Raw genomic sequence first — 13,039 nt, forward strand, 5'->3', positions numbered from 1 at the left:
GGTTACCTACCTGTGTCTCCAACACAGCCATCAGGCTGGAGGTAGGTCAACTCCCTATTAATGCCAGGATATGGATCCTGAAGATTCACTTCTGGCTAAAACTCATATTTTTCCCAGTGGGAGTGGCTCCATTGACTCTACTAGACCCGTTCCAGTCTAAATGGAGATTGTCGCTTTATGAAAAATTGAAGGGCCTGGGGCTTTCCCCACAAGAACTTATAGCCTCAGGTTTTGAAAAGGCTAAAAGGATGGTGAGCCAGCGAATAGGAGATGTAGAGCTTCAGGACCATATGAGCAAGATAGATAAATACCCAGCTATCCAAGATTATGGAAAAGGGTTTAATCTAACACCATATTTGCTGGATCTACAAATCGCAAAATACAGGCGGGCGTTTACCCTTACCAGATTTGATGTACTGCCATCTGCCTTACTAAAGGGCAGATACGAGGGCACACCCTATGCTGAACGAGTTTGCCCATGTGGTCTGAAAGAGGTGGAAACGGCTTCACATGTGTTGTTACACTGCGACCTTTACGGGGATATTAGGTCACTGTTTATCTCCCCTATCGTTCAGAAATTTCCAGGTCGATCTGAATCTCAGCGGCTGAAAATCCTACTAGGAGATAAAAACCCAGAAGTAACACTGAAAGTGGCCAAATTTTCTGCGGCTGCGATCAAGCGGAGGGCATTAGCTGTAAAAAAGTAAAAGACTTGACCCCTGGACAAGCCCCCCCATTTTTTAAGTCTATACATATACTGTAGTGCATATATGTGTGTGTGTGGGTGGGTGGGTGGGTGGGTGTGCATATGTGTATTGCTTTTATGTATAATTTTACAATTTTTAATTGACACCATTATTCCCTTTGTAAACTATTGTTGCTTTTTATGTTTTTTCTGGTCTATGATCGTAATAAATTCATTCATTCATTCATTCATTCATTCAACTTTGTATACATGTATACTTTGTATACATGTTGGAAATTTATGTTCTTATGTTACACATTGTCATATCACATTACAGGGCTTATTATAATATGACACTGTGTGCATATGTAGCATAAGAACGTTAATAAATAAATAAAATGGGGGAGGGCAAAGCTTATACCCAGAACAAACTTAGTTGGTCTCTAAGGTGCTACTGGACAATTTTTTATTTGTTTCGACTGTGTCAGATCAACATGGCTACCTACCTGTGGGAGACCTCTGGACAGATACCGTTCCCGGGTTTGATGTATCACTTACTGTGCTTTTTAAAGGGCAATGCAAAACATGCAGTTTGTGCTCCAAAACATTGCAAAACAAATGCAGAAATTGGGCACTGCTTGGAGTCAGTTGCACAATGTGGGATTTGAGTGCAGTTAACAGCGGCATAAACCAGGGATCCAGTTTTTAGTATCATTTTGGGAGTGGGGTTTGTGGTGCGGAAGGGTTTGAAATGATTGCAAAAGTTTGGCACCAGTTTGCAGTGAACCGGACAATGTTGGGTTTGGGAGCAGATACCTATGGCCTCCAGTTTGATTATCAATCCCTCAGTTTGTGGGAGGTGCAAAATACAGGTTTGGGGTACAAAATGACACAAAACGAGCACAAAACTTTGGCGTCAGTTTGGAGGGGATCCAAAATTTCAGGGTTACATATTAATGAAGCTTTTACAGACAGCTGATCTCTAACATAAGACTTCTGACTTTGTGCAATAGATCTCCACCTCGCCCAAGGTCAAGAACTCTGCCCGTCGAGAGATGTGGAGTCTCTCAGAGCAGTCCTAGAGCCATTTCCAGTATAAGGTAGTGATGGATCCAAGGCTAGTCTTTGTGATGCTGATGCAACTGCCAAGAGACCATTAAGGTGAGCCATGGAGTGGTAGAACTCATTCTGCTTCCACAAGGCTGACCACAAAGGCTGATGTGGTTGGGCCCTGCCAGTATGAGCGCTCAGTTTGGCACCCTTCTGATCTCTAAATGGGATAAATGGAATGAGGATGTTTTCTTCTAAAATCATCTCCTGCCAAGGAGGTGCCGTTATTTCCTCTTGGGAGAGAGTCAGAAACCACACGAGCCCACTCAGACCCAACTCAGATGAAGGATGTCAAAACCTGATCTTGATCCCTAGATCCTGGTGTCACCATCTTTCTGATTGGCCAAGTTGAGCCACGTCAGGCAAGCGCTGTCCATTGGGAAGGGGATAAAACCTGGAGGTGCAGGACTCCTCTGGAAGCAGGGAAGTCTCAGTTCCAGCTTGGGGAGAAGAACCTGTGTCTCCTGTCCCACCAAGAGCAACAGACGCTTCTGCAGAGCCCGAGAAAGAGAGGCAAGGTAAGTTGAGAAAACTCACTGGTTGTGATCTTTGAGGTCTTCCTACCCTACCCCCTCTGCAACTTCCTACCCTACCCCCTCTGCAAAAAAAGAAGGTCCTGATCCTTATTGGGTAGATCTAAAGCTTTATATATATATTTTAAAGTCTCTTAACTGACTGTTAGGGATCTCCAGCACTTTGGAGAATATTATGACTAACGTGGCCCTTGATTTGGAATGCCCCTTCATTACTCTTGGCTGTCACCAAAACCCTGTGATGGTGCTAAGGGGGAGCCAAACACCCCCCCACACACCTTGGCTCCAGTATGGGCTCCCTGCTCACTGACATCTGTCTTTCTCCCTTGCAGGATGCTTCCCATCTGGATTTGGCTGCTGGTCCTGGCGCTCCTGGCAGAGTGTGCAGAGGCCCAGAGCTGCAAGCCTGACCTGAGAGGTGCTGGTAAGACCTGGGGAAAGGGAAGGGAAAGGGAGACTGGTTTGTGGACTGAAATATACTCAGAGTCGCAAAGTGATTTCATGCTCTTTATTCAGCTCATAGTGGTGAGGAGGAATGAATGAAAGTCCCCTCAAAGTATCTGCTTTATATACATTATTTACACAATGGGCTGCACATGATTGGCTAATTCCAGAATTCTACTGTAAGCCAATCAGGTTGTGGATTCACTTCTATGTGGAGCATGATTGGGTGGTTCCTGCCAACCAATCATACTGCTGCATTGTTCTAGGACCAATCAGACTGCTGCATTCTGAATCCTATTGTTCTAGGACCAATCAGACTGCTGCAGTTTGGATCCTATTCAACTCAGTACATAACATGGACAAAGCCAAATGGTGCCCCCTATCCCCATAAAGGTAAAGGGACCCCTGACCATTAGGTCCAGTCGCAGATGACTCTGGGGTTGTGGCACTCATCTCGCTTTATTGGCCAAGGGAGCTGGTGTCCAGCTTCTGGTTCATGTGGCCAGCAGGACTAAGCCGCTTCTGGCGAACCAGAGCAGCACACAGAAACGCCGTTTACCTTCCCGCCGGAGTGGTACCTATTTATCTACTTGCACTTTGACGTGCTTTCGAACTGCTAGGTTGACAGGAGCAGGGACCGAGCAACGGGAGCTCACCCCGTCGCGGGGATTCTGATCAGCAGGACCGCCGACCTTCTGATCAGCAAGTTCTAGGCTTTTTGGTTTAACCCACAGCGCCATCTGTGTCCATAGGGCACTCTTATTTCTGCCCAAACCATTGGCCTCTAAGCTGCTTTGTGACAAGGAAATCCTGGGTATCATCTTTCCCAGTGGGTGTTGATTTGGCATCATTTTCCCACAATCCATTGCAAAGCCTGAAGAGGGAACCCAAGTTTTGACCTGACAAGCCATGATGGGGAACAATTCCACTCCCTGCTAATCCACATCATGCCTTCAGATGTCTTCTAAAGGTCATATTTCCTTGACATCTGATGGGATGGCGTTCCACAGGGCGGGCGCCATCACCAAGAAGGCCCTATGCCTGGTTCCCTGTAACCTCACTTCACACAGGGAGGGAACTGCCAGAAGGCCCTCGGAGCTGGACCTCAGTGTCTGGGCAGAACGATGGGGGTGGAGACACTCCTTCAGGTCTACTGGGCTGAGGCCATTTAGGGCTTTTAAGGTCAGCACCAACACTTTGAATGTTGCTTGGAAATGTAGTTCTTTCAGGACCGGCGTTATATGGTCTCGGTGGCCATTCCCAGTCACCAGTCTAGCTGCCACATTCTGGATTAGTTGTAGTTTCCGGGTCACCTTCAAAGGTAGCCCCACGTAGAGGGCATTGCAGTAATTCAAGTGGGAGATAACCAGAGCATGCACCACTCTGGCCAGACAGTCCGTGGGCAGGGAGGGTCTCATCCTGCGTACCAGATGGAGCTGGTAGAAGAGGTGAGGTCCTTGCAGACTGGAGGTGAGCAAATGTTGTCCCCATCTTCAAAAAGGGGGGAAAGGAAGACCCAGGTAACTACCAACCAGTGAGCTTGACATCGATACCAGGAAAGGTCCTGTTGTTGTTGTTTAGTTGTGTCCGACTCTTTGTGACCCCATGGACCAGAGCACACCAGGAAAGGTCCTAGAACAGATAATTCCATAGTCCGTCTGTGAGCACTTAGAAAAGGATGCTGTGATTACTAAGACCCAGCATGGGTTTTGCAAAAACAAGTTGTGCCAGACAACAACTCTACGGGTCTATGAATCTCATTTCTTTTTTTGCTGCAGTTACAAGCTCAGTAAACCCACGGAATGCTGTTCCTCTCGTCATGTTCTCCTTTCTCTTCCCCATCTTCTTTCCACCACGCTGTTTCTCCAGCTCGCAACCTGGCCAGAGGCCGCCCAGCCTGTCAGTCCTCCATCTACTCACATCCAATTATTCCATCAGCAAGCAAAGCCATAGACGGGAATTGTGACGGGAACTTCTTCCATGGCTCCTGCACCCACACCAGCTCTGAAAAAGAACCATGGTGGCATGTGGACCTGGGGGAGCAGTTTGCCATCTCCACTGTGGTGGTGAAGAACCGCGAGGACTGCTGCAACGAGAGACTCCTGGGAGCCGAGATCCGCGTGGGAGACTCTGTGGCTGACCATGGAAAGTCCAACCCCCTGTAAGTACCAGTTGCCTCTTCGCTCCCCACCTGCTCTGGAGCACCTGCATCCCTCAAGATCACTTGTAGTTCCTCCCCCCCCCCCATTCATAATTGAGGAGAAGGGAGAGTAGCAGAAAAGTGGATCCTGCACATCTTTGAAGAATTCTCTTGAAAAACAATCTCTCAAAGGACCTGTTGATGGCATTTTACCACTGTACTGTTGAGAGTGTGTTAACTTATGGTCTCTGTGTGTGGTTTGGGAGCTGCACGGTCAGGGAAAAAACAATGCTGTCCAGGGTTGTAAAGACTGAGGAGAGAATAACTGGGTGCACTCTTCCCACCTTGGATCAAATCTACGCTTTCAGGTGTCAACAAGAAAGCTGATAGCGCAGGATAGTGTGCACCCCGGAAATGATCTCTTTCAGCTTCTGCCTTCTGGAAGAAGGTCCAGGGTTATAAAGACCAGGACTCGTCGCCTAAGAAACAGTTTCTATCCAAAGGCAAATTTGGTTTCTAACGCAGTGTAAGGTAGTCTCTATGGGAGTATATTGTATTTCGTTATGGGGTATCAGAGTTTTTAGGGGGCTAACCAGGTTGGGATAGCTGGGATAGCAGGCTTGTTGGGTTTTGAATGTCTGATGTAGATTTTTTCAATTTCGTTGTTCTGTATGGGGCAATGACAATAAAGATTATCGTGTCGTATATTAAGTTTGTGACAGGCTTCAGGGAATCTGATCCCTTCCACGGTGTCAGCCAAGAAGCAGATAAACAAGAAGAGTTCTTACCAAGTGGTTTATTCAATATTCACTCAGAGAGAAGAAGGAACGCAGTCTCACTTAGATAATGGTGTTTCTCTGAGTAAAGTCGCACCCCCTCTTGTCTCTCCTATTCTGCATCATCCCTGCTCCGGCTGATCTCTGCTTTCTGCCTCTGAGATTTCTGTTCTACTACCCTCAATGCACGCCTGGTCCTGGGAGAAAGGGGAGGGGGTCAGGAATGCTTTCCAAAGACACTGAGTCTGTCAGCTGTCTCTCCCCTGGTGATTCTTCTTCCAGCTGCTCTCCTAATATTTCCCAGCTTCTCCTCTCTGCAGCCTCTGAACTATGACCTTCTGCAAACCACTGCTCTACATCTATACCATTCCTCCTCAGTCTAGTCCCTGACAGTTTGTTGCTGAATCATGTTTCTTCTCTCCTGTATTAAAACTTTTCCACATTCTAAACAAAAAAAATTCCTTCCAGTAGCACCTTAAAGACCAACTAAGTTAGTTCTTGGTATGAGCTTTCGTGTGCATGCACACGAAAGCTCATACCAAGAACTAACTTAGTTGGTCTTTAAGGTGCTACTGGAAGGAATTTTTTTTGTTTTGACTATGGCAGACCAACACGGCTACCTATCTGTTTCCACATTCTGGTCACCTCTTCTCTGGTCTCCTGCTTACTCTCCCAACTCCACAGTTGAGCTGCCCACTTTCCAGCACCAAGATGGCCAATAAGTTTCTGGCTGCTTTGGAAAGGCAGCCGACAGAAGCTCGCTTCTGAGCTTCAAGCTGTAAGTCTGTTCCCATAAGAAATCGTGATCCCCACCATCTTGGATGGCTGTGCTGGGCCCAGGGGTAACCCGTGAAACACGGTCCAGAACCGGTCCAGAATCTGAAGGTTCCGCTGGGAGTCAATCCGAGAGGGCCAAGGCAGGACACGAGGCAGGAAACCAGGCAAGGACAGGCACAGGATCTCAGGCAGCATCTAGCATACAGCAATGTTGCACCTGCAACCTGGGCCGGGGTCCAACAGCCTTTTAGCTTTGTTAGTGGCTGGTCCTGATCCCCCGGCGACTCACCCTGTTTCGCCTGAAGGCGAGCACTCCTCCTGCGAGTACTCAGGTCTCTCCATCTCTCAGACCTTAATCTCTGCAGCTCGGGAGACGTTGGTGGGTTACTAGACCCAGAGGCCACCTCAGCCTCCCCTGACCCAACCGGTAGTGGAGCAGCTGTAAGTGATGGCCCAGCTGAAGGCAACGAGGTCATCCCCGCATCTGGAGCCAGGCCAGGCTCAGACCCCTGACTCAGCCCAGCTGGTGTTTGTTGTAGGGGCACCTAGACTGGGACTCTTCAGGATCAGGCCCCAGACTCGGTTCAGGTGATGCCTGAGGCAAAGGATCCAGTGCAGACTGAGTCTCCTCCGGTTCCGAGTCTGAGCCATAGTCCCAGGCCATCACAATGGCTTCAAAAGAGGATTAGACAAATTCTTGGAGCATAAGCCTATGCGTGGCTCCAGCCATGATGGGTATGTTCTCCCTCCACTGTCAGAGGTGTATACTAGTTTCTGGGACTCCCACATGGAGAGCCCTGCTGCTCTGAAGTCCCACTTGCGGACTTCCATTGGGGCTCCTGGTTGGCCACTGTGAATGCAGGATGGTGGCCTAGGTGGCTTCAGGGCTCTTCCAGTGCAGCTGTGGATGGTTTTGTGAGCCCAGTGCTGTGCAGAGGTGTCGGGAAAAAGATGTTTCTGACCTCCCTTTTCTCTTTGCAGCTGTGGGAACATTACCGACACCAGACGTGGCTCCTTCAGTAGCCTCAACTGCCACTGGCTCAAGGGCCGCTATGTCAGTGTGAACCTCCCGGGAGATGCATCCATCCTGACGCTGTGCGAGGTGGAGGTCTATGGGACAAAGCTGGGTGATCAATGTTAGGGATCACCAGAGGGGGTGGGGGGACAGATTTAGTTGAACCCATGTTGACTCTCCAATAAATATCCATTGAACAGCCTTCTTTGGTCTCTCCAATTTGTTCAGCAGGCCCTCAAAACCAAGAGGGTGCATGGTTTTGCCCATGCTAGAGAACAAAGCCAGACCATGTGTGGGAACTGCAAGTCCTGTTTGCTAAGGATCTATCACAAAGGGAACTAGTCACACAACTCAAGTTGGTGACCTCTGCTCTAAGAGGAAGCAGATACAGACATTCCCTCAGTTCTCAGGGTTCTTCAGGGTCCAGGGCCAGAACTCCTTGAAGCGATTCCTGATGATAGTGCTGGGAGGGGAGGGGTTAACACCAGAAATTAGATATAATTAATGTTTTGTTTTATCTGACAATTACTAAAGCTGTTATCATGAAGCTCAGTAGAGGTTTACAACCCACCAGGGAGATGGACCATTATTTAGGAAGTACCAAGGTTTTTGTACTCAAGAACAACTTTGTACTACTGTTGTTGTGGTCAGGAAAACAAATGGAGTGGGTGGGTTTTTACATCAAGGATGTCTTAAATTCAACAACAACAACAACAACAACAACAACAACAACAACAACAACAATAGTAATTTATTTGTACCCCGCCCATCTGGCTGGGTTTCCCCAGCCACTCTGGGTGGCTTCCACAAAGACCAAAAACACACTAAGATGCCACACATTAAAAACTTCCCTGAACTTCAAAACACCATGAAGACGTGGGTTCTAGAAGCTTGAAACACTTTTCTCTAGGGAACTAAGCATTATATAAAATCCAAGCTCAGAGCTCCAAACTGCTACCCAGGTTGGGACCAAGTCATGAGCCCCTTTTGAGTCCTTCATGCATTGCAACTGCCCACATGGTGTTAGGTGGTTGTATGGAGGGGTTCTTGAGGGGAAGCTCGTACTGGAGCCATGGGGTGGGGTGGTCTGGCTTCCCCATAGCAGCCTCAGAGGGATTTGGAGACAGTCAGGAGGGCTGAAGAGGCATTCAGATCCATCAAGGTTGGCCAGGAGAACAGTCATCCTCCAGAATGCTTGGAACCCCTTAAACAGTTCTTCAACAAACCTTTTTTTATATAATGAAGTTTTCAGTATGCCCATTCAGGGTGTGGGGGGCATGATCCAGGCTTCAGGCATCACATCAACTCACCTTGGGATCAGCAGAACGACCCAACCTCTTAGTGAAACTGACACAGAGACCTCCCTGCTTCCAGCAAAGTCCTGTCCCATCTGGTTTTATTCCCTTTCAGCTCTTGTCTGGCTCTGAGCAAACCAACCAATCAGAAAGACGTTGACAGTGGGATTTTGGCTGTCAAAACATCCTTCTTCAGAGTGGCCTTATGTGGTTTCTGGCTCTCTGCCAAGAGAGGAAAGACACACCTCCTTATCAACAGGTGATCTGCTTTGAATATAATAATATGTCCCCACTGCATTTATTTCATAAAGAGGACAGATAGATGATAACATCATTATCGACTCTAGCAGGTCCCAATCTCCCACATCAAGCTCCAGAATGAACACTTTGCTTTCAGCCTTGTGGAGAGAGGGGAGGCACTTCTGTGCTGGAAGAGTCTCCACAAACTCATGGAAATGTCTTTGCCTCCCTTACCTGAAATCAAGTCAGAAGTGAGACAGAGGGCATTTCTCTCCCTTCTGAACACAACAACCAGTCTGGGTAGGCCAGTCTTGACTTGAGAATACTTGTGTCTACAGGCAGAAGTTATTTCCGTGAGTCCAAGGCAGATACTTAGGAGGGGATAAAGAGAGGGCACTCAATTTACCTGTCTGTCCCTGGAGACTGTAGAGCAGGCACCCCCAAACTCGGCCCTCCAGCTGTTTTGGGACTACAACTCCCATCATCCCTAGCTAACAGGGCCAGTGATGGGAATTGTAGTCCCAAAACAGCTGGAGGGCCAAGTTTGGGGATGCCTGCCACAGAGGCTTCCTTCTCACAGAATCATAGAATTGTAGAGTTGGAAGGGACCCTAAGAGTCATCTAGTCCAACCCCCTGAAATGCAAGATTCCCAGCTAGATCATACATGTTAGATAGCTATCTTAGAAACCTCTAAGGAAGGACAGCCCATCACATCATGAGGGAGTCTGTTCCACTGATGAACAGCTGTTACTTTCAGAGTGTTCTTCCTGGTGTTTAGTTGGAATCCTTTCTTGTAACTTGAAGAAAGATCGATGAAACCTTGGAAGGAAGTGATGGTGTCCTCTTGGTTTTCATTATACAAGAGAAAGCTGAGTGTAGTCAGACATGCACTCTGGACTTAAAGAAGGCTCAAGGAACCACTGGGTGAGATCCCATGGTCAGAAATCCAGAAGTCCAAGATGGATGGGAGCGTCTTGTCAGGGAACTGCCATCGGAGCCAGAGGGAGAGGGAGTGCTCCAGAGCGGTTCAGGAGAGCGTCCCGGGAGGGAGAGAAGCAACCCATCTTCTGGGGAAGGAATTCAGCGTAGCACCAGTGGAGAAGGGGGGCAGATGGGGGAATCGGCGAGGTGGCTCTATGACTCCTCGCCGGAGACCAATGTGGAGAGCACGGGTCCTCCGCTGCCCACACCCTCCCTGCGCAGAAGCCTTCTGCGCAGGGAGAGTAGGCGGCGACTAGGCGTCAAAGAGCTTCTTTGCTGGAAGAAGTTCAAGAAATGCCCACTGACAGATTCTGCCAGCAATTGAGACAGCCACGGGTGAGTGGCTGTCCGGACAGAAAGGATTCACCCAGGTAACCCAGCCAGGTGTGGCATCGATTTACGCACGAGCAACCCCTAGAACCATTACACGTCTTCAAGGAGAAATATTGAAGGCACAATGCAAACAATTCCAACAAGAGAGGAATGGGAGGCATCTAAAGAAACCAGTTTGGCTTACAGATGACCTGAGACTTCAGAAGGGCATGTATAAGAAACGGAAGAAAGGAGAAATCACAATAGAGGAGTACCAACGAGTTACCAACAGTTGCAGGGTGAAGGTCAGGCTGGCTAAAGCTCAGAATGAGCTCAGGCTTGAAAACCGGGGTTCCAACTTGAATAAAATATTACACTCCAGGTAATCAATCACATAACATGATACATGCACACCATTTGAATGGCAATTTCCATCAACTGGGGTGGGGGCTGACCCCCTCAAATAATTTATTGAGGGCCTGGAGGGATCTCGGCCCCTAGGAGTTGGCTCCTATGCTTGCAAGAGAGGCTAAAAATAATATTTAAAAAGGTTCTTTGGTTATGTTTGAAGCACGAAGAAGAACAAGCAAGTAGTAGGTCCTCTGCATGGGAAACACGGAGAAATGCTATAGGGTGACAGAGAGAAGGTGGAATTACTCAACACCTGCTTTCCCTCTGTCTTCACCCAAAAGGAAAGGGATGCCCAAGCTGGTGATAACAGAATAAACAATGCAAGGAGGGAGCTGCAGACCAGATAGGAAAAGAGGTAGTAAGCGAACACCTAGATACTTTAAATCATGGGTAGGCCAACTAGGGCCATGGGGCTGGATCCGGCCCAATACCCTTCTCAATCCGGCATGTGGACGGTCAGGGACTCAGTGTGTTTTTACATGAGTAGAATGTGCCCTTTTATTGAAAATGCATCTCTGGGTTATTTGTGGGGCCTGCCTGGTGTTTTTACATGAGTAGAAGGTGTGCTTTTATTCACTGTTTTGCCCGGACACTGAGGTCCAGCGCCGAGGGCCTTCTGGCAGTTCGCTCGCTGCGAGAAGTGAGGTTTCAGGGAACCAAGCAGAGTGCCTTCTCGGTGGTGGCACCCGCCCTGTGGAACGCCCTCCCATCAGATGTCAAAGAGAAAAATGACTACCAGACTTTTAGAAGATATCTGAAGGCAGCCCTGTTTGGGGAAGTTTTTAATGTATAAGAGGTTATTGTATTTTAGTGTTCTGTTGGAAGCCGCCCAGAGTGGCTGGGGAAACCCAGCCAGATGGACAGGGTTTAATAATAATAATAATAATAATAATAATAATAATAATAATAATAATGCATCTCTGGGTTATTTGTGGGGCATATGAATTTCCCCCCAAAAAAATATAGTCTGGCCCCCCACAAGGTCTGAAGGACAGTGGATCGGCCCCTTGCTGAAAAAGTTTGCTGACCCCTGCTTTAAATAAATTCAGATCTCCAGGGCCTGATGAGCTGCATCCAAGGGTACTAAAGGAGCTTGTGGAAGTAATTTCAGAGCCTTTGCCTCTTATATTTGAGAACAGGTGAGGTCCCTGCAGACTGGAGGCAAGCAAAGTTTGTCCACATCTTCAGAAAGGGAGAAAAGGAAGACCCAGGTAACTACCGACTGGTGACCTTGACCTTGATACCAGGAAAGGTCCAGAACAGATCATCACACAGTCGGTCTGTGAGGAGCACTTAGAGAAGAGTCTTGGGTCTCCTCTAGAGCAGCCCTGCTGGTTTTATCTGCCTCGTGATGGGCAGCTCTTGCCTGGCTCAGAAAAACCTAAGCAGGTTAGAAAGATGCTGAGACCAAGATTGAGGACATCAACTTTTCTCCTTCCTGTTCTCAGTTTCTTTCTTGTTCCCAGGTGCCAACACCTGTGGGGGGGGGCAGTTACACAACCCACAACTCTGGTTATGGGTTGTGGGTTCTCCAGCCTATCTGCAACTGCATTCCACAGGTGGAAAGGAAAAGAATCCACTGCCATGTGCCAAATGATTTGAAAATAAGAAATTTATCATGCAAAGAAACACGGAAAAGGGTATTTGTTCTGGCCCGGTACCAACCAGGCCCATAAGCTCCAAAGCAAATAGTCTGCTGGGGCCTTGTGGAAAGAGGGTGGGTGTGCTTTGGTGCTGGAATCACCACCCTGAAAGCTTGACCCTGAGGCCGTTTCGCCGGAACCATCTGTCAGGTGTGTGGACGAAGCCCCACAGTAGACAAATAGCGACATGAAGTGCTTGGGGAAATGTTGCAGATATCGCAAAAATATTCTTGGGATGATGATGATTGTTTTAATTAAGTGTATCCTGCTCCCCCCCCCCCATCTAGACCCATTAATTAATTGTTTTCTGGACTTCATCCTTCCCTGAATGTACTCATAAGAACATGAGACAGATCTTTGCTCCATCTAGCATACTATTCTCATGACTGATAGCAGGTTCTCCAGAGCTCCAGGCAAAGGGGACCTTCTGAGCCCAAGTTGGAGGTGCTGAGCATTTTCAAAACACATCTTAAGAAGAATTGTTGCAGTATGAACTCGGTCGCTGCCTTTGAATAACTTCTGCAGCTGTATGAAATAAGAAACAAAATCATAGGAGAATAATGTTGTTGTTTAGTCGTTTAGTCATACAATCATAGAGTTGGAAGAGACCACAAGGGTCATCGAGTCCAACCCCCTGCCAAGCAGGAAACACCATCAGAGCACTCCTGACATATGG

At 47.9% G+C, this 13,039-nt stretch overlaps 1 protein-coding gene across 1 annotated transcript; it reads left to right on the top strand.

Annotated features, from left to right (window-relative positions):
- The first annotated feature begins 2,137 nt into the window (after positions 1 to 2,137).
- LOC309374176 (fucolectin-like) lies at positions 2,138 to 7,672 on the top strand. The gene is made up of 4 exons (XM_081919059.1): positions 2,138 to 2,313; positions 2,661 to 2,752; positions 4,642 to 4,933; positions 7,447 to 7,672. Exons 2-4 carry the CDS (start codon positions 2,662 to 2,664, stop codon positions 7,604 to 7,606), a joined length of 543 nt encoding a protein of 180 aa, XP_081775185.1. The 5' UTR covers positions 2,138 to 2,313; position 2,661; the 3' UTR covers positions 7,607 to 7,672.
- Positions 7,673 to 13,039: the final 5,367 nt, after the last annotated feature.

Source organism: Podarcis melisellensis (assembly GCF_964234715.1).
Source record: "Podarcis melisellensis genome assembly, chromosome: 7".
Lineage (NCBI taxonomy): Eukaryota > Metazoa > Chordata > Lepidosauria > Squamata > Lacertidae > Podarcis > Podarcis melisellensis.